The sequence below is a fragment of the Narcine bancroftii genome, chromosome 10 (genome assembly GCF_036971445.1).
Source record: "Narcine bancroftii isolate sNarBan1 chromosome 10, sNarBan1.hap1, whole genome shotgun sequence".
Classification (NCBI taxonomy): Eukaryota; Metazoa; Chordata; class Chondrichthyes; order Torpediniformes; family Narcinidae; genus Narcine; species Narcine bancroftii.
This window is the reverse complement of record NC_091478.1, coordinates 39,852,787-39,878,160: the sequence shown is the minus strand read 5'-3', so window position 1 is coordinate 39,878,160 and position 25,374 is coordinate 39,852,787. Positions and strand designations below refer to the sequence as shown.

The 25,374-nt window shown below is 39.7% G+C and overlaps 2 protein-coding genes across 16 annotated transcripts in view; one reads left to right on the top strand and one right to left on the bottom strand.

Annotated features, from left to right (window-relative positions):
* Positions 1–13,073, top strand: part of fam13c (family with sequence similarity 13 member C) — a 125,818-nt gene extending 112,745 nt beyond the window's left edge. For 3 of the 4 annotated variants that reach the window (XM_069900695.1, XM_069900693.1, XM_069900694.1), the window contains 3 exons: positions 794–996; positions 5,300–5,401; positions 6,524–13,073. In XM_069900695.1, the coding sequence (XP_069756796.1) occupies positions 794–996; positions 5,300–5,401; positions 6,524–6,656 (438 nt within the window). In that variant the 3' untranslated portion in view covers positions 6,657–13,073. The remainder of the gene's footprint in view (positions 1–793; positions 997–5,299; positions 5,402–6,523) is intronic. The other variant, XR_011345562.1, reaches the window with a different exon arrangement.
* The window catches only part of phyhiplb (phytanoyl-CoA 2-hydroxylase interacting protein-like b), a 58,523-nt gene continuing 42,881 nt past the window's right edge, over positions 9,733–25,374 (bottom strand). For 8 of the 12 annotated variants that reach the window (XM_069900709.1, XM_069900702.1, XM_069900706.1 and 5 more), the window contains 5 exons: positions 12,875–13,071; positions 12,731–12,754; positions 11,373–11,547; positions 11,112–11,229; positions 9,733–10,788 (listed from right to left, as the gene is read on the bottom strand). In XM_069900709.1, the coding sequence (XP_069756810.1) occupies positions 10,254–10,788; positions 11,112–11,229; positions 11,373–11,547; positions 12,731–12,754; positions 12,875–13,039 (1,017 nt within the window). In that variant the 5' untranslated portion in view covers positions 13,040–13,071 and the 3' untranslated portion in view covers positions 9,733–10,253. Of the gene's footprint in view, positions 10,789–11,111; positions 11,230–11,372; positions 11,548–12,730; positions 12,755–12,874; positions 13,072–14,600; positions 14,862–25,374 lie in introns of those variants that run through there. The other 4 variants (XM_069900700.1, XM_069900701.1, XM_069900699.1 and 1 more) reach the window with 3 other exon arrangements.

Below are 25,374 nucleotides of genomic sequence, written 5' to 3'. Positions count from 1 at the left end.
TTTAAATTTTTTTTTTAAATATTAAACATCGTCCCTTATCTGAACTCAAGTCAAAAGTCAAACCCAAAATGGAAGGTGCTGGATATACTCAGGACAGGCCACATCTATGGGAAGACGAAGTCACTGTTTCAAGTTGTTAGAAAGGATGCAAAATGTTAAGCTGTGGGGAAGGCCCGCACCTGCCCACCCCTGACACCCACCTCCGCCGTTCATCACCTCTTTATAAGCTTATTTTTATCATCTTTCACTTCTGACAAATAGTTTCCAAACTGAAACATTTAACTCTGATTTTCTTCCCACTAATGTGGCCTAACCTGCTGAATAATTCAAGCATTTCCTTGAAACAGCACGGTAACAGGCTCTTTTGGACCACGAGGCCGTGCCGCCAAACTACACCCAATTAACTTACAAACCTGGTACATTTTGAATGGTGGGAGGAAGTCTGAAGACCCTAAGGAAAATCACGTAGACATGGGGAGAATATTCAAACTCCTTACAGACAGTGCTGGATTTGAACACTGATTGCTGGCACTCTAATAGCGTTGTGCTAACCATGCCACCTTTGTTTTAGATTTCTCCAGTCTTTATTTATTTTACAGAAGTCAAACCTCTTGCACCTGCATGGTCCTGCAAAAGCAGAGGCAGTTATTGGTAGCCGTTGAATATATGGCACAGTATGCAAACCTCAGTAAAGATCGTCAGTCATTTGGCTTCAAAGTTATTGCAGTTTCTAGCTATCATCTGGAGTGACTGATTGTGGAGGCTGATAAAGCTGGCAATTTGACTTTTGCAGGAAGAAGAAGGTTCTGATGAAGAAAGCATCCTGAAGGGTTGTGAAATATCTTGTAGACAAGCCGCTGACTTTCCATTCCAAGAATTTGTAGACAATGTAGGTCATCAAGATGAAGAAGGTGAACCTGGATTTAACCCCCTGGATGAAAAGAAGGACACAAGGCAGCTTACAACCTCACTGTCCAATTTGCATGAAGCCTCCATGTGAGTTTGGAAAATTTGAATGAGTTTGTTTGAATGATTCTGATCAAATTAAATTGAATATGTTGATCAAAGGTTTGTAAGGAATTTGATACTTGAATTTTGTACCATCGTAGTTGAGTTTGAGGGTCCATTGGAGGCTGAGAGTTCAACAAACTGTTGGCATTCACAAAAGTAATTTATGTTTTTGATTAAGAAATGTAACAACAGGAAGTGTTGAGGCAGATGCATGACCTGTCTTATAAATGTATTTCAATATTTGGCATAGCTTTAGGTCTTTTAAGTGAAAGACTATCAAATGCACAGACAAGACTGGAACTGCTGTAGGCTGGTGCACGGATCTCTACCTTGCTGAAACCAGATGACAACTCTCAGACACTTCTTTCTCACCCCTTCAACAGGACCCTTCCAAAAAAAAATATCAAGCTACTGTTTCACGCCTTATTTCTAACCTCATCACTTCTGGTCTTCTCCCTCCATGACTTATGACCTTATTGTTTCTGCACTGCTTAGTTCTACCTCCTACCCAAGATCCAAAAATCCAATTGTCCTTGTAGATCCATTGCTTCTACCCCACCAAACTAGTATATGCTTTACTTGACTCCATTTTGTCTCCCCTGTCCAGTCCCTCTCAACCTACATGTGCAATACCTCACATGCCTTTCATCATCTTTCAGTTCCCTTAACCATGGATATTCAATCTCCATCCACCTCCATCCCCATACCAAATGCCTTAAAACCTTTTGGTTCTTTTTCAACCACAGACCCAACTAGTTCCCCCCACCTGCACCATCACGACCATCCTCCTCAGCTGGCAGAACTAGTTTTCACTCTCATCCCACTTTCTCCGTCAAATTGGTAGCTATGGTTACCTACAAGGGCTCCAGCTATGCCTGCATTTTTGTTGACAATGTGGAGCAATCCATGCTACAAGCCTACATAGGCAAAACTCAACTCTTCCTCCACTACATGGTCAACTGCATTAGCACTGCCTCCTGTACCCATGATGAACTCATCAACTTTATCCACTTTGCTGCAAACATCCACCTTGACCATGATCCATCTCTGGCAATGCTCTTCCCTTTCTGGATCCCTCTGTCTCCACCTCAGGAGACAAACCCTTGACATTTTCTACAAAAACCCACCAACTCCCACAGTTACATTGTCTGCACCTCATCACACCCTGTCCCCTGTAAGGATTCCATTCTTTCATCTCTGTCACATCTGCTCCCAGGACTAGATCGTCCATGCCACATCATTTGAGATGTCCTCCTTTAAAAAAAACATGGGTTCTCCTCTACTACCATCAACTGGCCCTCACCTGCATATCCTCCATTTCCAACATGTCTGCCCTGGCCCCCTTCACTCCTAGTCACGACAAGGACAGGATACCCTTTTCCTTGCCTACCACCCCACCAGCCTCCACACCCAACCCTCATCCCTTCCCACCATCAAACCCTTGATACCTACCCATGTGACTGTGGAGATGCTCCATTTGTGCTCACATCCTCCTCCCTTGCTTCCGTTTGGGGCCCCAAACAGTCCCTCCAAGTGAAGCAACACTTCACTTGCAAATCTGCAGGGGTTATCTACAGCATCCGGTGCTCTTGTGGTGGTCTCCTCTACATCAGAGAGAATGGACGCACACTGGAAGGTCACTTTGTTGAACAAGAGAGACTGCAGATGCAGGGATCGAGTGCAATGCATAAACGTGCTGAAGAAACTCAGCAGGTCATGTAACATTCATAGGAAGTAAAAGGTAACCTATGTTTCAGGTTTTGGCCTTTTGTCAGGTATTAAAAAGTCTTGGGGGGAGAAGAGGAAGGCGGGGTAGAAGCGCAGGATAACAGATCATGGGTGAATACAGGTGGGAGGGAAAAAACAAGAAAAGTTGAGGTGATGGGTAGCTCTCATATGGGGGTAAAAAGGGGTAGGAAGCTGGAGGAAAGGAGACAGAGGGAAAGAGAGAGGCTTGGGTGAAGTAGGACTTTACTTCCTATAGATGCTACATGACCAGTTGAGTTTCTCCAATACCTCTGCAATGAGTTTTATATTTCAATTTAACTTTACGTTCCTCAAAAATCCCAGCCAACAGAATATGTTCAAAGTCACTGATAACACACAAATGGGAGGATCCCTCTGCAGGATTCTAAGTCTGCACATGTGATCCATGGCTGAACTACAGGCAAAGGCATTGTGTCCTACAAAACACCACTTGAGCAGTGAACACTGCTATCTCTGTATTCAGCCACTTCACATGAGAAATCGCTATCTTTTTGAAACTCTAATGCCTTTTGAATTTGTTCTCTACAAAAAAATGATTTTGTATTAACATTAAAGACATAAGAATGCACCCTTCCCCATCCCCCTATCACCACCTGGTTCCCTTGACATGATCCAAATTCTTGATCTTAGAGCGCAGCTCTTGAGAAAGAATTCCCTGATGCTGTGTTTCCTGACAGTTTCAAAAACTGTACAATTACAGTAATTTTATCCAAAAGTTCTCACTTCTGCTGAGAATTTGCTTACATATTTTAATTTCCAAAAGAAATTTAGAGATCAATCAATTGTTAAAATGACCATCTTTAAAACAAAATTGATTTTGACAATATATCCAAAGCAAGAACTTGTGGACCATTCCCTCCATGGATGCTGCATGTCCTCTGAGACCACCACCCCCCCCCCCCCCCACAGCCTCTCATTATTTATATATTAGCCCAGCTTTAGCAGGCCTATGATAAGATGGCAGTGAATCTCATTGAACCAGCCTGTCACGTGTGGAAATGCTGATCAAGAGGCAATTCCAGGATTGTTACCCTCCAGCCAAAGAGAAATGGCAGGAAATATCTGAACCAGGACATTGTTTAATTTGGTCAGCAGAAGGTGATAATGTCACCATACTTAACTAACACAAACCCTGGGAGCTGATGGCCAATATTCCACTTCTATTCCATAAGCATCTTTTGGGGTGGAAAGAAAAGAAGTCCAGAAGTACTCTCATCGTTCCTTGAATACAATCAGAAGAGGTAAAACTCAGAGTAAATGCACCTCTTGGAGATATAAACATCCACCATGCCATTTAGACATAGGAAGAGTCCCATCTAAATCTTGAAAAATGTTATCAACTGAATCGAACTCAAATGGACAGGGAATTAACAAAACTGAACCATTACTTTGAAAGTGGTTTGCTCTCACACCTCTTGGGTTCTTCTTTTCAACATGCCAATGGGAATTTAACCAAAATGAGCTCCAAAATTACTGTAACTCCAGAATATGAGCCCTATTAAGTCTTCATTCCTCTCCCAGTTACAGAAATCTACAACTGACCATGTGAACGAATGGCAGCAACAGAGTCGATGTTCATTTTCAAAAGGAATCTGGCTTAATCTTTAAAAAAAAATTGTGAAGCTATGGGGAAAGACCAGGAGAGTGCCAGCACAGCTTTGATAGAATCTCAAGTCGATTAATTTGTAATTTTGTGAACATGGGGAGAGAAAGGGGGGGAAAAAACCTGGTGTTATTTGTGAAGATTGGAAGAAGATTAATGAGTATAGTTTATGGCCTGCTTTGCCATAAATTTATGTTATTATAGACGCTGAACTATGACAGGATGGTCACTTGAATACGAGGCTGTAACTTCAATGCAATAGTGAGAAAAATTGTACTAACAATGATCCTGCCTTTTGAATGAAACTTCAAACAGTTCCTTCTCTGAGAGGTTTTTCAAAATAATCCATACCTGTGGTATTCCCTACAAAGCTTTGTTCAATGTTTCTTCCTCAACTAATAATGATAAAAAAGTCCATCTCCTGATTATTATCCCAGTATTGTTGAGCAACCTTGCTCTGACAAATTGACAGTTCATCTCGCTACTTTATTGGCTGGTGACTGATTTGAGATTCCCTGAGCATGCTGAAGGTGATTTATAAATGCCTAACACTGCTTTATTATGAAGTAAATAATAGAGGTGTGAGAGCAAACCACTTTCAAAGTAATGGTTCAGTTTTGTCAGTTCCCTGTCATCTTGAGTTCGATTCAGTTGAACATTTTTGAAGATTTAGATAGGACTCTTCCTATGTCCAAATAGTATGGAGGATGTTTATATCTCCAAGAGGTACATTTACTCTGAGTTTTACCTCTTCTGATTGTATTCAAGGAACGATGAGAGTACTTCTGGACTTCTTTCCACCCCAAAAGGTGTTTATGGAGTAGAACTGCCATAAACTGTGAAAGTGCACAAGTTATTCTTTGCACAATCTGCCAGGGCCATATCAAAATGTACGTTCTGTATTCCTCATTCATACAGGCCTGAACTGTTAGAACATCACCGTGAAACTAGAGCAGAGAAAAAGAAACTCCGTAAAACTCTGCGTGAGTTTGAAGATCAATTCTACAAACAAACCGGAAGGTAACTTAGACCAGTTATTAGATATTCGTGACTGTTTTACTGACAAACAGTCAAATGATGGATAGAACTTCTGAGCATTTTGTTAATTTAAGCATTATCAGTGAAGCAAGCTGGAAATTATTAATTCTTGATCAATTAATTATATTTTCAAATACAAACCTAAAACTATTTTTAGTATTACTTAAAAAAAAAGTATAAAATGCTTTGATTCCATGCAGTGTCTATATGCATACTTCAAACACAGCAAGCTGCCCCACAGGAACACCATCCATTGCTTCATTTAGAAAATGAAGCATCTCTTATGTTGAATTAGTCACAGAATTAATTCTATTTTCAATCTTGCATAAGGATCCTGACCCAAAATTTTGAACGACACTGCCTGACCTGCTGAGTCCCTTCAGTATTTTTGTACACTCAAGATTCCTGCAACTCCTATACCTATATTTGTGTTATTGTGGGAAGACATTTTTAACAATTATGAGAAAATAAATCATTTATTGCACCAAATTAAGTAATTTTGCCAATTCCATTCCCTTTTTTTGCATCTGAACCATCCAGAAAAACCCAAGTCACTGGGCCGCAACTTTTGCTGTTAGCCTTTTGGTGTCTTTTCAGTATTTGTTCTTGACATGTCGTTTTAATAACACTAACCTCCAATTCTATGATCACTCTTCCTTTCCATCTCTGTTGCTATGACCAGCAAGCATTTCAAACTAATTCTGAAGCAGAACAGAGCTTGAGGGAAATGTTTTTGCCCCTTATTGAGGCATTTCCATTTAACAGCCCACATGCTATGAGGTGAATAAAATGAAGTGAACTGATAGGACAGGTAGGAATGAAATGAAATGATGACCAAAATTAATACTGCCCTGTTTCTTTTTTGTGTTTGTTTCTTTGCTTCTCATGTCCCTGGAATATTGTCTAATCGATCAGTAAGATTCCAAATGAGGTGGCACATTATCTTTGCTTGGAATTATTTGGCTGATGGCAGAGCTGAGACCCAGAACTATCTGGTGAAAACTGTAATTGCAAATTCACATCCTCACACTCTTAAGGTCTAGAGCTTTAATTAATCACATTTTTCTATCTGTAAATAAATAGTTGCACCAACTTTTCCTGTAGGAACGTACAAAAAGAAGATCGCATACCAATGGCTGAGGAGTACAGTGAGTACAAGCACATCAAAGCCAAGCTCCGATTGCTGGAGGTGTTCATCACTAAACTCGATGGCTCAAAAACTCTTCTAAGTTCTTGAAAAGGGATACTTATTTGAATTCAATGTTCTTGCCCTTGCAACAAGCAGAAGAGGTTATTCGAAATTCCCTACTGCTCCCAGATAATTCAAGCTCGTATTTGTGCCATAGAGGCTCTTGGCTGCACTTTATTAACTATTGACATCCCTATATTCCAACAATTACAGCAAGAATGAACACAACAAGTTGCTGAGCAACTAATCAAAGTCACTGTTACTAAAGACAAAACGTTACAAGATGCACTGATATTTTTGAACAGTTAACTTTGAGAATTTTTAGTAAATAGATCTTTTCTGGACTGATAAACAATGTTTGAAATAGTTTTTTTTGGCATTGGGTGGACACAATTGTTGATTGTCTCTATTTGAGAAACCATAGCACTTTATTTGTATCATCACTGAAATGGAAGTGCCACCTACAGTGATAAATGCTTACTTTTTTGTTGACTTCAGTTAATATCATGTAAAGTGGCTGTTTGCACTTAAAATACAATCAAAAATCATCACTGCTTGACAAAAGAAGATATTCAAAGAGAACTTACCATTGTTTAGAACAGTCATTCTCAATTGGGGGGGGGGGGTGAAGGACAGCGGCATACAACCCCTCCTGGGGCCACAGCACATTAAAGGGGGACGGACTGAAACCAAGTTTTTTTTTTCTTGTATTTATGTAGTTGGTAGGGGAGAAGTATGTAGGTAACTGCTTCACAGGAAAAGGGACCTATAACCTTTGAGCAGGGGCCGTAGCCAAAAGAAAATGGTTGAGAATGACTGGTTCAGAACAATCCCTTATTTGATGAACATTTATACTGTACTTCCTATAACCACTTTAGATCTACCTAATACCGAAGATCATCTCGGTTCTCCAAATGTGTTGTCATTTATATTTTTGGACAGTACACAAAAATGTTTGTAATGTTTTGTAACTTATAAATTTCATAAATAGTAACATTCTGAATCAGTAATATTTCTGCATGCATAATATTCCTGCTCTATCTTATAGTCTGTGTATTAATGTTTCTCAATCAGCCCTTTGAAACAATCATCCTATATTGAAATGCAGTTTTTCCAGGAGATACAGTACTTGTAGACAAGGTAAGACATTTGGACCATCTAGTTCATGATCCAAAAGAACGTCAAATAACTTTATCAAAGTTCTGTTCAAGCAGCTTCTTGGCTGAATCTTGTTCTTGTCCTCTCTGGTTAGAAAGTTACCACCAGTGTAATTGTACTGAGCACCAAGTTAATACTGTACATTGAAAAATCAAGAGTTCTCGATAATGATTACTATAATTGCCCACTCTCTTCCTTCTAATGCATATCACCTACTTCCATCTCTTTGGTAATTTAAATTAATATTGAGCTATTTTGAGCAACTTTTTGTTATTCTCAGATGTTTTTTTTTATTATAGCTCCCTGCAGGAGTTTTCTTGTTTAATTAGTATGCCACTTTCTCAAACAAATTCAAACAGACAATTGGCTACTGTTCAGAAGGTTCAAGATTTAATTTATTATCATAGTAATAAAACAGTTCCCTATTACATGAAATTTCTTTTTGCCTGTTGCAAGGCAAACAGATTCCCCACTGGCAGGAATTGCTTTAGGTGCCTCACAATCAGAGAGAGAAGCAAGAGTCAGAGTCACCGAGTGTCCGGAGATTCGCCTTCAGCGCTTCTGCAGCCCCCACAGAGTCCAGTCCAAACCTCCGACGCGGTCAGGAACCTTTCAGAGACCTCAGCACTTCCTTGCATCCTGGTACCCCTCCAGCCAGTCTCCAGTAGTCTCAACCGCAGTTTGCAGCAGCCCGCTGCATGCACGGATCCCTCATTGGCCCGTTACCAGGGTCACTGTCCCCGCGTGTCATCTCCTCCACTTCTCGGTGCGTGATCTTCCCATCCTCCGGTGTCCTGCTCCAGTACTCTGCAGCCGATTAATAGACGCTGCCCTCTTGGGCAGAATTTCAAATAAAACCACCTTTGACTCCCTCAACGGGCTCTTCAAGGATGTGCAGAGCCCAACGGCAGTTGACTGGGCCTTGAGGGAGCGCTGCATCTCTGCTCCCCGCGGGCCCGTGTCAGCAGAAGCACCGTACAGGTACTTTTCATTTTATGACAAGAACATACAGCCATTAGCCGAGCATTATTATTTTATAAGAGCCTCCCGAATGCTCTTAGGATATCCATTGGCATTAATCAGATCTTATATTTCAACCCATGTATGTCATGGATCTCCTTAAATTGGTAATGACCTGATCCTTCTGCTGACCAGCAAGCCAAGTAGTTCTCCAATGAACTGCTTGCTAACTTTGACCTTCCTGGAGTGGGTCCCCAGGGATGAATTCCCCTGAATTGATTTTGTAACTGTGTCTGAAGGCTTAAGAGTTGTTTTCAAAAATATTGAAATAATTATGCTATTAAGTGAAAGTTAGTTTAAAACAACTAATCTAGAAATCAATCACATTGGCCTGAAACTGGTCTTTAAAAAGAGCCGGGCGTCTCATGGCTCTTGAAGGTGTCAAAAACCATCAATGTGTCGTGTGGAAATTTTATAATTCAGGTGCTCCCACAGAAAAGTTATTAATGTCCCATCAAGGTATCATTACACAGCTGAAGCATTGGTCAAATTTATTTCACAATGTTAAATGAGGATGTAGAAAAATTAAATCTTTATAATAAGCAACTGAAATGTAACATGTCAAATGGGAGTAAAAATTAATGTCCTCACTCAATTCAGGTTTTATTAACTGAAGCAGCATGAAGCAAAACTTTGTAATTGAATATCATATGGACATGTGAGGATTTAACTCAGGTTGTATAATTTAAACCAAACTTTATTTCAACAGATTCATAAATCTGATTTCGGAGGAAAATTTTAAGCGCAGTGTTAAGTTGCCACCATTAGCAATTTTTAAAGAAAGGAAATCATAAAATATTGTTTCCTAACACAAATGCCAATCTGTATTTCTTTACAGGTAGACATTTTATCAAAGATGTATGTTTATGAGAAGAATAATAATTAAGGTTAGTGTTGGAATGTAATAAATAAGATGGGTAATAACTGCATTTTACAAGCATTTAATTTTTCATAACTGACAATTACTACAAAAATTCTCTATAGTTAATCATACACTGTAAATCTTCGAGGAGTACAAATATTTTTCTATTGTATGACATTTATTTTGAAATACAGCAATTTTAAATGTTTCTTTTTAACTACAGTTAACTTTAGTAATCAGGTTGAAGTGATACTGTATTTCTCTTGCAAGATAAGGTCATGCTGCAACTGCACCTTCATGCTTGTTCCAATTGTATTTTATTCTTGTTAAATATCTTTTTTTTTAGAACACTACATAAACTATCATTTTGCTTTGCAAGAGCATATGTCATTGTTTATTTTAGAGCAAAGCACTGGTGTAATTCTCGCAGCAGGAGGTGGTGTTTATTAGCTTTTTTAAGAACTTTACCAAATATCTCACAAGAAACATACATTTACATATTTCAGTAAACAACTAGCTGAAAGCTTTTGATGAAAAGCTATATAATATGCTTTGAGAAAAAATAATGAGAACAATGTTACACGTGTGTAACTGTATGCTGCCAGTTAACGTCCAACACTAATATTACAGGTCTTGCAGCTAGGATCCTTCTTTGCATTAGCTGTGGACAAACTCATTAACTGATGGCCACTGATCTCAGCCACAGTACCAAGAGAGAGATCCACGGGGTCAGTGTAGATTATTTCTAAAATAGCATCCTGAACATGATGATAATCTAACCGACCATCCTCCTCAGTGCACGTTAGGAATTTGTTATCTGCGATATTCAGCTGAGGAAGTCGTTGCTTGCAGAATTCATCACCTGCTGATCCCACGGGTGCAATGACAAGGATGATGTAGTGGTAAGCCGTATACATACAATAAAAATCACCAAAATAGAGGTTAGTGCATTGGTGGAAGAGTTTGCTAGCAGGGATCTGATAGCGGTATCTTCCATAAGGTGAATCATGCGGCGGTTTTCCAGTGTTGAATTCAGTGTTGCAGCTAAAGAAAACGCCTTCCAGTTTCCCACTGATGGGGGAACCATGACTGCCACTGTTATCTTTTGAGGAAGGTTGCATTATGTTTCCATGTTTCTCCCTGAAAGTGATTTTTTTTAATGTCATTAATAAAACTTAGCTTTCACAAGTATGGAGCAGTAGCAATTACATGTTTGGATTGTTTGTTTTTACTGTCACTAAATTGTTGGAAAGGAACTTTTGTGTACCTTTACCACACTGATGTCAGAGAAGGAAAATCTAAGCAGATTTACCATTTCTCATTTCTTCATTTTCAAAGGACATTGTATCTGTAATGAGGCATCTACAGTACATCAATTGCAATGACTTCTTCCTGAAGCAGGGTAAATGTGCACTCACTTATTTCATGCTAGCCACCCTCCCTCCCTTTCTGATTTCTCTTACCGAATAGAATCAAAGTATTCTTTTTGTTGGTTACGATAAAAAACTGAAAACTTCAACATACGTTCTGAAATTGCTTCAGCTTTCTCCATCAACTGTGTTAGATGAACTTTGGAATAGTCTGAATGAAAAAAATCAAAATGCAATTACTAGCATTCAGGCTGCAAGGTCACATTGAATGTTTTGGTGAAGAGTTGATTTTATATCTGCATGCTGTTAAAGACAATATTAGATAGTGTTAGAAGAATTCAAATAGCACTTTACCTGCAGTGCAGAACTCCACAACTTCGCTCCAGTCAGAAACAGTATAATCTCCATCACCTTGCTTAGAGGCAGTCTGAACAGCTACAGTATACTCTGTTCTGGGACTCAAGAACCAGTGACCACGCACTGCCATTGGCAGAGGAACTGCTTTTGCCACCAGTTTGGTAGGAACATCCTGAAGGAAAAAAAAAAGTCAGATCTCTTAAATAAATGAATAAACACCACAGCCCTCATGATTAAAGCTACATTTTTCTTAAGGTATTCGACATCCAAAATATGGAAAATACCTTAAGATTTTGAAGAACAAATGATCAATGTGATACCACTGTGTGGGAAAGCTGTCTAACCACACACACACCAACAAACTTATTAGTACTCCACAGTGTGAGATATTAATCACTCATTCCTGTGAAGAACTCTTGTGTACATCCAGCAGAGAAGAGTGCAAAAATTAGCATGAACAATATTACTGACCAAATATGTAATCTGTCTCGAGAGCACCAACAGTTGGAATTAAATCCTGTACTCTTATATCAATGAGAATATGAATTGACAGGAAAAAGATGGGAATTACAGAAAATTTTATCTAGGCTGTCATTATTGCAATTTCCTTGTTAACCCCCAATACCAACTGAGTGCAGCTAAAATGGAATCAATTCCAACAGACCAATGCTATTTTCCAGTCTTCTGGGAAAAAAATGTTGTGTTTGTCATAGAAGTTACAGGCTGATGTCCTGAATGATCTGTTAATAGCTGTCTCAAGTAATGCATTTATTAGATTTATCAGCAAATGTTGATGGAGTTATTTTTTTTAAGGAATTGGCTTTACAAATCCTGTTTTAAAATATGCAGTCAAGCAGATGAAAAAATTATCAAAAGCACTAATTCCTTAACTATCAGATTCTCAAGACACTCTCATTATTTTAAAAAAAAGGCATTACTAAAAGGGAAGGAGCCAACTTTTTGGTGTGTGTAACAATACAAGTGGATAAAGAAAAATGCACTCATGGTACTACACATCATGAGTGAAGCATTTTGTTCCTATTGTTTGCAACAAAGCCCATTGGACTTTATTTTAAATAGGTTAAATGAATATTATGAGCCCAACATTGCACACTTCAAAATTCTAATATCTGCCTCTCATCCACTGCAGAGTCTTCATTGCTACTGATTTGCATCTCAGACTATTTCAATGATGTGACCTCCTGGCTGAGGCTTCTCTTGCCCCTTACATATACCCCCTCTCTTCCCCACTGCTTTTAATCATTCCTTCTTCCTCTTCCAATTCATCATTCTATTGCTCAAGGACTAGTTCTGTTGCTTGATGCATCTTTCTTGCAGAGCTTTGGACTACATACTTCTGGACTGCCTTGAACGAGAAGCTGTAAGGCACAACATTTGGATCAATGAGTAATTATACTAAAACTATCTCATTATCCATTTAGAATGATTAAGTCCATGAAAATTATATGAACATGTACAAGACGACAACAATGTTTTACCTTGTGCTTGAATTTATTGGAATTCTTGGTTTCTTTCTTATTCAGATCAATAAAGTAATGTGTGATACGATCTTTATACTTTGAATCCATGCTCCATGAGATTTTGAAAGAATCACATGTAATGTTGCTAATTTTTATGTTGTGAGGAACAGAAAGCTCTTCCATTTCTGCAATGCCACTGTCTTGTGATTTGTTTCCTGCCCAAAAATAAAAGTAGTTTTCAAAGTATTAAACTTGCAGTTCAAATTCATTTAATTGCAAAGGATTAAAAAGAGATTTTTAGGTTCTAAATCGAGCATTATCTACCATTTTTCAATAGCGAAGTATCTCTATATTTAATACATGATGTAGTACAAAAACTACACAAACAATATTGAAATTGCCAGCGATTCAGTACATCTTGTGCTGATGAGTTAATGTTTGCAAATCGCACAATGCGTAAAAATCCTCCAATCAGAAACATTGTCGCCAAATTTGTTGGCTTAATGCAAGGGCGTTAAAATTAGATGCCAAGCTGGTGAAGTTGCAAAATAGAACATAGGACAAAAAGAAAAAGAATGATAAAGCTAAGCAATCCCACACGGATGGTACCATAAAGTGCCATCTATTCTCCAATAACCCCCCCCCCCCCACCTCATTTGAGTTTTGTCAGGACTACTTGACTTTTGACATCATCCTATCCTCAATTCAAACCCAATACAGTTGAATTTTAGAGGTTAAGACATTTCTGCCTTGACGTTAAGCCAACTTTTGACTGAGTACAGTATCAAGGAGCTTTGTAATGACTGGTTAATTGGTGTCAAGGTAAAAAGCAACCACTTCAATGATCGGCCTCGTTTACCGTAAGGACCAGGTACATTAACAATGAAATGCCAAGCCAGTGAGCCTGCTGATGGAAAATAGAACCCATAGATGAGCAATTCCACAACTAATTGATCAATCTTACTTCACATTGACCGTGTGGAACAGTGAATGGAAGGTTGCGACTCCAACTATAGCCAGAGACCATCTGGGAAATAGCGATCATAGTATGATTGAATTTCTCATTCAGATGGAAGGGGAAATAGATCTAAAACTAATATATTATGCTTAAACAGGGGTGACTACCATAGGATGAGGGAGGAATTGGGCAGAGTGGACTGGGAGCACAGGCTAATTGATGAAACAGTTGAGGAACAGTGGAAGATTTTCAAAGAAATATTTTGTAATGCTCAACAAAAATATATTCCGGTCAGGAAAAAGGGCAGCAAGGGAGGGAAAAATGAACCGTGGTTAACAAAAGAAATGAAGGAGAGTATAAAATTGAAGGTGCAGGTGTACAAAGCTGCAAAGAGCAGTGGGAAACTGGAAGATTGGGAAAACTTTAAGAGACAACAAGGGGTTACAAAGCGGGTAATAAGAAATGGTAAAAAGGATTATGAAAGTAAATTGGCACAAAATATAAAAACAGAAAGCAAAAAATTTTATAAATATATAAAACAGAAGAGGGTGGCCAGAGTTAACATCGGACCCTTGGAGGATGAGAAAGGAAAACTGGTAGCAAAAAATGAGGAAATGGCCGAGGCATTAAACAAATATTTTGTGTCAGTCTTCACGGTGGAACACACGTCCAGCATGCCCAAGTGCGGAGTTAAGGATGCGAATGTTGGGGAGGGCCTTGATAAAATAGTTGTTACAAAGGAAGTAGCGATGGAGAAACTAATGGGACTAAAGCCAGACAAATCACCTGGTCCTGATGATATGCATCCAAGGGTTCTGAAGGAAATGGCAGAAGTTATAGTTGATGCATTGGTGGTCATATACCAAAATTCCTTGGATTCTGGGCAGGTCCCGGCAGACTGGAAGACAGCAAATGTCACGCCACTTTTTAAGAAGGGATGTAGGCAGAAGACTGGAAATTATCGGCCAATTAGCTTGACGTCTGTAGTTGGAAAAATGCTTGAAGCTGTCATTAAAGATGAAATAGTGAAACTTTTGGAACGCAAGGGTTCAATCAAGCAGACGCAGCATGGTTTTAGAAAGGGAAGATCTTGTTTGACAAACTTGTTAGGATTCTTTGAGGATATAATGGGTGCGGTGGATAGAGGGGAACAGGTTGATGTTGTATATTTGGATTTCCAGAAAGTGTTTGATAAGGTGCCGCACAAGAGACTTCTCAGTTAGTTACAGGAAAGTGAAGTCTGGGGAAGTATATTGGCCTAGATTGAAAATTGGTCATCTGACAGGAGGCAGAGAGTCGGGATAAATGGGAGTTTTTCAGGTTGGCAGAGAGTGGTAAGTGGGGTGCCGCAGGGGTCAGTGTTAGGCCCACAACTGTTCATCATTTACATTGATGACTTGGAGGAGGGGACAAAATGTGGTGTAGCCAAGTTTGCGGATGACACCAAATTGAGTGGAAGAGCAAATTGTAATGAGGATGTGGAGAGTCTGCAGAGGGATATAGTTAAGCTGGATGAGTGGGCAAAGGTCTGGCAGATGGAGTACAATGTCAGTAAGTGTGAGGTTATCCACTTTGGCAAGAAAAATAAAAGAGCTGAATATTATTTAAAGGGTGAAAAACTACAGCATGCTGTTGTGCAGAGGGACTTGGGAGTGCTTGTGCATGAATCACAAAAAGTTAGGTTGCAGGTGCAGCAGGTTATTAAGAAGGCAAATGGAATGTTGGCCTTCGTCGCTAGAGGAATTTAATTCAGGAGTAGGGAGGTAATGTTGCAACTGTATCAGGTACTGGTGAGACCGCACCTGGAGTACTGTGTCCAGTTCTGGTCTCCATATTTGAGGAAGGATATACTGGCTTTGGAGACGGTCCAGAGGAGGTTTACTAGGTTGATCCCTGGGATGAAGGGGTTGACTTATGATGAAAGATTAAATCGTCTAGAATTGTATTCGCTCGAGTTCAGAAGAATGAGAGGAGATCTTATAGAAACATATAGGATTATGAAGGGTATGGATAGGATAGATGTAGGAAGGTTTTTTGAGCTGGCCGGGGAAACTAAAATGAGAGGACACAGTCTCAAGATTTGGGGGAGTAGATTTAGGACAGAGATGAGGAAAAATAGTTTTTCCCAGAGAGTCATGAATGTTTGGAATTCTCTAACCAGGGAAGTGGTTGAAGCTGCCTCATTAAACATATTTAAAATTTGGTTAGATAAAGTTTTACATGATAGAGGAATTAGGGGATATGGGGAGAAGGCAGGTAGGTGGAGTTAGGTCATAAATTAGATCAGCCATGATCGTATTGAATGGTGGAGCAGGCTCGATGGGCCATTTTTGGCCTACTCCTGTTCCTACTTCCTATGTTCCTAACATAGCAATCTGAATATCACTCATTCCTTCCCCAACTGTCACATAATGGTTTCAGTTTTGCCATCTGTAACTCTCCAAGAGAGTATTACAGTTACTCTCCAAGACTACTCCTGAATCTGATCTCCATGACCAAGATAGTCACAGCACTAAACATATAGGAGCACCTCTACTTGCAGGTACCTTTTCACATCATATATAATATTCCTATTTTTTCATTGACGGGGTTCAATGCTGGAACATCATATTCAATAGCACTGTTGAAATTTGTTTGAATGGTGGCTATCTTCTAACCATTCGCCATCTTCAAAACCCTTTCTCCCTGGATATACAGCCAAGAGACATCTTCAGTTTATCTCATCTTCCAGTCTTATGTTTATAATGACACAAGTGGTGGTCATTCAGCTGACTGGGTCCATGCCAGTTCCCAGGGGACATAGCCCATGGATCCCATTCTCCTTCCCTTTTTTTCCCCATGTACCTTTGCAATTTATTCTTTTCACACATGGCCATCATATCACATGTTCATTCCATTGGTTATGTATCTTTATTTTTGCTACATTAAGTACGATCTGTTGAGTTTCTTCAGCATTGTGTCTTTACTTCAATCATGGTGTCTGCAGACTTTCGTGTTTTACTCCTATCAACACCTTTTTGACTCTTTTACTGTTTAGTTATATTTAATGGATAATTTACAGTAATGTTAACCTAAGACTTGTGTTTTGGAGATATGGGTGGAAACTGGAACATATGAAGGAAAGCTGCTCATCAAAATATAACCTGGGTCCCTGCAGCTGTGAGCTACCAAGCAGCAACACTGACTGCTGCCCAAATCCTCCTTCAAACACTCATCCAGGAGCACTGGAATGGACAAGAGTGGACGTAACAAAGGCATTGATAAAAAAATATTCCCCATCAAAAACACTGATAAAGATGGAAGAAAAACTTTTTAATTAAATATTAGACTTAATTGTGAACTTCCTCAAGTTCAAATTGCATGTAGTTGTTGCAGATATATTGGGCCCCAATCAGACAGCATCAAGGGATGAATTTATAAGCAAAGGAATATAATTTTATGGTTTATGCTAAAAAGGTTTGGAGGGAAAAACACTTGTATTTGTTAGTTACAGACTTGCCCATTAATAGCTGCTCTCAGTTAATCCCACCAAACTTCATAGAACCATATAACAGTACAGCACAGAAACAGGCCCCTTCAGCCCTTCTAAGTCTTTGCCGAACCATTTTTTTTGCCTATTCCCACTGACCTGCACCCAAACCTTTCCCATCCATGTATGTGTCCAAATTCTTCTTAAAATTGAGCCCACATTCACCACTTCAGCGGACAGCTCGTTCCACACTCCCCACCACTCTCTGTATGAAGAGGTTCCCCCTAAACTTTTCCCATTTCACTCTTAACCCATGTTCTCTGGTTTGTATTTCACCTACTTAAGTATAGAAGGTATTACATTATGAAAGATTCCCTGAGCCTTAATCCTTCTCAACTCCTTGCTGTATGAGTATATATATTAGGTTATAAGCAAAAAATATAAGTGGTTCTAATCAGATTCTCTTCTCTTTAAGTAGTTTTTTTTCTATCTATGGGATTATTATTTAGGGGGAGGGTTTGGGAGGTATGAGGGGTAAAATATTATGTACTATGCATTATGAGTGGTCATATAAAACTGAAGGACATTTTTGTATTTGGATATTAATACATGTAATAAATAATTTTAAAAAAAAATCTCCCCTCATTCTTCTACACTCCAGGGAATTAAGCCCTAACCTGTTAACCTTTCCCTGTAACTCAGTTCCTGAAGTCCAGGCAACATCCTAGAAAATCATCCCTGCATTTTCTATCTTATCGATATCTTTCCTGTAGTTAGGTGACCAAAACAGCACACAATACTCCAAATTTTGCCTCAACAATGTCTTATACAACTTGACCATAACATCCCAACTCCTAGACTCAATACAGATTGTACCACTCTTACCTGGTACTCTATGGTCTGGCAACTCCCATGGTCCAGCACGTTTGAATCTGCTGACATTAGTACAAACTCCTTAGAGACAGTGTGGGACTCAAACCCCAGTCCCGACCGCTGGCACTGTAAAGGCATTGTCCTAACCACTTCGCTAACCGGCCTGCTCCACAGTATTATTTCTTGTTTTAGCTTTGTTCTACCTTTGATATGTTTGCATAAGGGGTTCCATTAGGGGTCAATTTCTGTTTTCCAGCATTTTCTATGGTCTGGCAATGGCCAGGCCCCAACATTTCCGGATTAAAGTACAACTTGTACTTCGATGAAGGCCAATATGCCAAAAGCTCTCTTTATAATCCTATCCACCTGTGTCGCCACTTTCAGGGAATTATATATCTATATTCCCAGGTCCCTCTGTTCTACCACACTCTTCAGTGCCTTACAGTCCTTGGTTTGTTCAGCCAAAATGCAACACCTCACACTTGTCTGCCTTAATTTCATCTGCCATTTTTCCAGCTGGTCCAGATCCATCTGCGAGCTTTGAAAACAACGCCTCTAATCTTAGTGTCATCTGCAACTTGCTGATCCAATTTACCACATTATCATTCAAGATTATTGATATAGATGGCAAACAACAATGGTCCCAGCACCAATCCCTGAGATAAATCATTAGTCACAGGCCTCCAGTCTGAGAAGCAATCATCCACCACTACTCTCTGGTTTCTCCCATCCAGCCATTGTCGAATCCAGTTCACTACTTCACCATGAATAGTGAGCATCAGAACCTTCCATATGGGACCTTGTTAAAGGCCTTCCTAAAGTACATGTACTCAACATTCCTGGTAACCTCCTCATAAAAACTATCCCTAATCAGATTCTCCCTGTCCAAATCAGTGTATATCTGATTTCTTAGAAGACCTTCTAATAATTTACCTACTGCTGACATCAGGCTTACCGTCTTATAATTTCCAAGGTTATCTTTGGAGCCTTTTTTAAACGGAACAATGAGAGCTACCAACCAATCCTAAAGCATCATGGCTAAGGACATTTTTTTTGGAAAATTTTATTTATACTTTTACAGATTGTTCTTTACTGAGTCCTCTCTTTTTTCACCCTCCCTCCCACTCTAACATCAACAAAGACTAGCATACTAACATATTTGCTAGAAAAGAAACACCAGCAATAAAATATATTTTGAGTATTTGGTATAAAATGAATAATTGGCAGGAGGAAAATTATTACCCCCCCAAAACATCCTCATTTTAGAATAGATTAATTCCTTTAACTATGGACAATTATGGCCTCGTTCCATAAAGGATCAGATATGTAGAAGATTGTTATGTACAAGGGCAATTAATGTCATTTGAACAATTAAAAAATAAGTACTATTGCAATCTTCTGTTATATTCAATTAAGATCTTTTCTCAAAGATGAATTAGGATTGACTATGATGTTACCAGAGTGCAGTGAAATGGAGATTCTAATTCGAAAGAAATTCACAGCAGTTATATATTCCTTACTTCAGTCGGGTACTCCTAAACAGCAATAATATAGATCAAAATGAATATGGGAATCAGACTTGAATATTGGTATTGTTGATAAGACCTGGTTGAATTTATGTCATGATTGTATGGCCAACAGAATTAATGTAAGATATAAGCTGGTGCAATATAATTTTTTGCATCAGCTACAACTTACCCCACCAAAATTACATAAATTAAACTCTAATTTTTCCAATATATGTTTTAGATGTGTGGAAGAAACAGGTACTTTCTTCCTGGTCATGTTCCAAATTGAAACCCTTTTTGGAAAATTTCAGAGTTTTACTAAATCAAATTATTGGGAAACAATTGCCTCTATATCCAGAATTGTTTCTGAGGAAATATTATGGATGTAAGACCTAAAATGAGGCAGTTTAAGTACCAATTAGAGTTTCTTAAAATTGCATTTGCAGTGGCCAGGAAATGTATTTCAGCTACCTGGAAGTCTGATTCTCTTTTGGAAATGGCCCGTTGGAATACTGAAATGCATAGTTGTGTACCCCTGGAGAAAACACTCACAATTTAAGGAATAAGTACAACATGTTTTTGCGGGTATGGGAACCTTCCCTACAAAATGCAGGGTTGAATACTTAATAAATAAGATATTCATTCTTTTTTCCTTTCATTTTTCTTCCTTTTATTGAGATCTAGACAAAAATAATTCGGCTCCTTTCTTTTCTTTTCCTTTTTCCTTCTCTCTTTTCTTTTTCCTGTCCTTTTTTCTTTCTTCCCTTTTCTTAATTTATTTAGGGTTTTGTTTAGGGGGGGGTGGGGGGATAGGGGCTATATTTGAAACATGTATCAATGATTATTTCACATTTTATTATTTATCTATGATGGTAATTTTGGTACTGTTTGTTGGAAAAAAAATCAAATAAAATATTTTTAAAAACAAAGACAAATATATCAAATACTAACAGTGACAATACAAATATGTGAAAAAAGGGGGGATGCCGACCAGACCTCCAAACGATCTCATTCTCAGCATTTCAGGACATGTGTGAGCCACTATTGTCCGCTATTTCCTTTCGAGAGACGCCTTGGGAAGGTTAATCACACTTGCATTTCAATGTATCACTAGTATAGCTGCCACACTTTAACAAAGTGTCACATCTCCCTCTTAAATTATAAGTCATTTTCTCCAGGGGAACACAGTTCCACATTCCATTGTACCAGGCTTAGTTGGGAATCAGATTTCAAGGTAACCTTTATGCATTTCCTGGCCACCACCAAAGCAACTTTTACAAATTGAATTTGGTGTTTGGACAGCCTTGGACTCATGTCCATAATATCCCTCAACAGGAACAGTGCTTGATCTTGTTAATATTCCCCTGCAATTTTTTCCAAATGTCCCCTAACTCTACCCAAAAGGGTCTTACCTTAGCCCATAGCCAGCATGAGTATACAAAGGTTTCTGTCTCTATGCTGCATCTAAGCTAAGGACATTTTAAATATTTCTGCCAGAGCCCCTGCAATTTCTACACTAATCTCCCTCAAGATCCAAGGGAATATCTTGTCAGGCCCTGGGGATCCACCCTTATTTGCTTTAAGACAACAGGGACTTCCTCCTCTTTAATCTGTATAGGTTCCATGACCTCTGCTCATTTTCCTTACTTCCAATGACTCTGTGCCTGTGAATACTGATGAAAAAAATCTTTTAAGATCTTCCCCATCGCTTTTGGCCCCCTAGTCAGCTGAACACTGATCTTCACTCTGACCAATTTTGTCCCTTACTATCCTTTTGCTCTTAACATACCCGTAGAAACCCTTAGGATGTTCCTTCATGTTGTCAGCCTAAGCAACTTCATGTCTTCTTCTAGCCTTCCTGATTTTTTTCTTGAGTTTTTTTTCCTTTTTTTTTATACACCTCAAATACATCAATTGCTCCATGTTGCCTATACCAGCTAATACACCTCTCTCTTCTTCCAAACCAGATCCACGATATCCCTCAAAAACCAAGGTTCCCTATACCTGCTAACATTGCCTTTAACTCTTACATACAAACTCTGTACTCTCAAAATTTCACTCTTGAAGGTTCTCCACTTACCTCACACATCCTTGCCTGAAAACAACATCCCAATCCATGCATTCTAGATCCACTCATTTCCTCAAAATTACCCTTTCACCAATTTAGAATTTCAACCTGAACCCCAGACATAGCCTTCTCCATAATTAACTTGAAACTAATGACAACATGATCACTAGACCCAAAATGTTCTCCTATACCTACTTCCATCACTTGCCGTGTCTTGTACCCCGAAAGGAAATCCAGTATTGCATTCTCTCTAGTTGGTACTTCTATATATTTAGAAAACTTTCCTGAACACATTTGACAGACTCAAAGCCATCCAGCCCTTTTAGAGTATGGGAGTCCCAACTAATATTAAAATCCCCTACTATCACAACCTTATGTTTCCTGTAGTCGTCTGCTATCTCTCTACAGATTTGCTCCTCCAATTCTCATTGACTATTGGGTGGTCTATAATGCAACCCCATTAGTATGTTCATGCCTTTGCCATTCCTCATAGTCTCTGTAGGCGAGCCCTCTGGTCTGTCCTGTCTGAGTACAACTGTGACGTTTTCCCTGACAAGTAATGTCACTCCTCCCCCTTTCTATCGCCCTGTTCTATCACACCTAAAGCAACAGAAGCCCAGAACGATGAGCTGCCAGTCCTGCAATCAAGTTTCACTAATGGCGACAATGTCATAATTCCACATGCCAATCCACACTCTAAGCTCATCTGCCTTTCATTGAAATTGATGCACTTTAGAAAATTTCCACCACATACAACCCATCGACTTCTAATGATGCATGGAATTTTCACATAATCTTTTCCCTCCTCCACTCCTCTATCTGCTCTGGCATTCTGATTCCCATCTCCCTGCAAATATAGTTTAAACCTACTGGAGCAGTACTAGCAAACCTTCCCACAAAGATATTAGTCCCCCTCCAGTTCAAATGCAAACCATCCCATGGAATAGGTCCTATCTTCCCTGGTAGAGAGCCCAATGATCCAGAAACTTGAAGCCCTCCCCCTTGCACCATGTCTTTGTTCACATGTTAAGCTGCAATATCCTCTATTTCTAACCTCACTGGAACATGGCACAGGTTACAATCCTGGAGCTCCTGTCCTTCAACCTAGCACCTAATACCCTGAACTCTCCTTGCAAGACCTCCTCACCTTTCCTACTCACGTCATTGGTCCCTATATGGATACGACATCTGACTACTTACCCTCCCTTCTGAGAATGCCATTATGTCAATCTGAGTAAAAGGAGTAAAAGGGGAGGGGGCGGCCAGCGAGGAGCGGCGCACTGAGTGAGTGGGGCACTGAAGGAGTGGGACTTCCAGCCTTTGGCTCAACAGGCTTAGGCAAAAGCAGGCGAGGAGAAAGGTAAGTGGCATTATTTTAGCTCAGTCATGCCTATGGGGTTAGTGCTTTGTACTGGATGTCAGATGTGGGAACCATGGGTGAGTCCCACCCTCCCAAATAGCCACATCTGCATCAGGTGCACCGAGATGCAGTTCCTTAAGGACCGAGTTGGGGAACTGGAGCTTGAACTTGAGGACCTACGGCTGGTAAGGGAGAGTGAGGAGTTGATAGATTCAACTTTCAGGGACATAGTTACCCCAAGACCAGATGTGTCAGGGAAGTGGGTAACTGTCAGGGAAGGGAAGAAAAATACCAGGAAAATGGAGAGCACACCTGTGAATATCCCTCTCAGTAACAGGTATATTTTGTTGGATGCTGTTGAGGGAGATGACCTGACAGAAGCTGGCAGCAGTGACCAGGTCACTGGCACTGAGCTTGGCATGGTGGACCAAAAGGTAAAGAGGAATGCAGAGGTCATTGGGGACTCCATTGTCAGAAATACAGACAGGAGATTCTGTGAGCCAGATAGGTATGCCCGCATGGTGTGCTGCCTCTCTGGTGCAAGGGTGCGGGATATCTCAAATCGGGTCCAGGGTATTCTAAAAGGGGAAGGCGAACAGCCTGATGTCTTGGTACATGTGGGTACCAATGTCATAGATAAAAAGAAGGAGGAAGTACTGAAAAAGGATTACAGAGAGCTAAGACAGAAACTAAGAAATAGCACAGCCAGGGTGGTGATCTCTGGTTTGCTACCTGTACAAAGTGCAACTGAGGACAAAAATGGAAGGTTAAGAAAAATGAATGTGTGGCTGAGGGGTTGATGTAAAGGACAGGGTTTTGGCTTCTTGGATCATTGGGATCTCTTTTGGGGAAGGCATGACCTCTACAAGAAGGATGGGTTACACCTAAACCCAAAAGGGGTCAATATTTTGGCAGCTAGGTTTGGTACAGCCGTTGGGTGCGGTTTAAACTAATTTGGCAGGGGGGTGGGAACCTGTATGATAGGGCAAAGGACAGAAAAGATAAAACAGGAAAAGTTAGGTTAGGCAGCGAAAGTAAAAAAATCAGAAAGAGCAAGGAGGGTGAAAAAAGCAAATCTGAAGGCTTTATATCTTAATACAAGAAGCATTCGGAACAAGGTAGATGAATTTGCTGTGGAAATTGAGATAAACAAATATGATTTGATTGGAATTACAGAAACATGGCTGCAGGGTGGGCAAGCCTGGGAACTTAACATCCCGGGGTATACGATATTTAGGAGGGATTGGCAAGAAAGAAAAGGAGGTGCGGTAGTATTGATGGTGAGAGAAGGGACCGACACGATTGACAGGAAGGATATTAACTCAGAAGATGCGGAATCTATATGGGTAGAACTGAGGAATAGCAAGGGGCGGAAAACATTAGTGGGGGTGGTAAACATTAGTGGGGGTGGTATATAGGCCTCCAAATAGTAATGTAGAGGTGAGGGAAGGCATTAAAAGAGAAGTTAGAAAAGCGTGCAATAAGGGAACAGCTGTCATCATGGGAGACTTTAATTTGCATATAGATTGGACTATCAAATTGGTAAAAATACTGAGGAGGAGGAATTCCTTGAATGTTTACGGGACGGTTATCTAGACCAATATGTCGAGGAACCAACTCGGGAGCAGGCCATTTTAGATTGGGTATTATGCAATGATAAGGGGCTAATCAGCAATCTTGTTGTACGAGGCCCTTTGGGTAGGAGCGATCACAATGTGATCGAATTCTCACTCGACATGGAGAGTGATGAAATTAAAACCGAGACTAAGGTCCTGAATTTAAATAAAGGGAATTATGATGGTATGAGACGGGAGTTGAGTAAGATTGATTGGGTGGTGTTTATGGGGGAGTTGACTGTGGATAGACAATGGAAAGCATTCACAGAACTAATGGAGAAATTGCAAAAATTGTTTATACCGGATTGGCATAAAAATAAACCAAAAAAGGTGACTCAACCGTGGATCACAAGGGAAATTAGAGACAGCATTGGGTCCAAAGAGAGAGCATATCAAATGGCCAAAAAATGTACCGCAACCGAAGACTGGCAGTTCAAGATGCAGCAAAGGAGGACAAAGGGATTAATCAAGAGAGCAAAAATAAATTACGAAAGTAAGCTTGCGGCAAATATAAAAACCGACTGCAAAAGCTTTTATAAATATGTCAAGAGGAAAAAAATTGGTGAAATCCAGAGTAGGTCCTTTGCAGTCGGAATCAGGGGAATATATAATGGGGAATAAGGAAATGGCAGACCAATTAAATTCTTACTTTAGTTGTTTTTACAA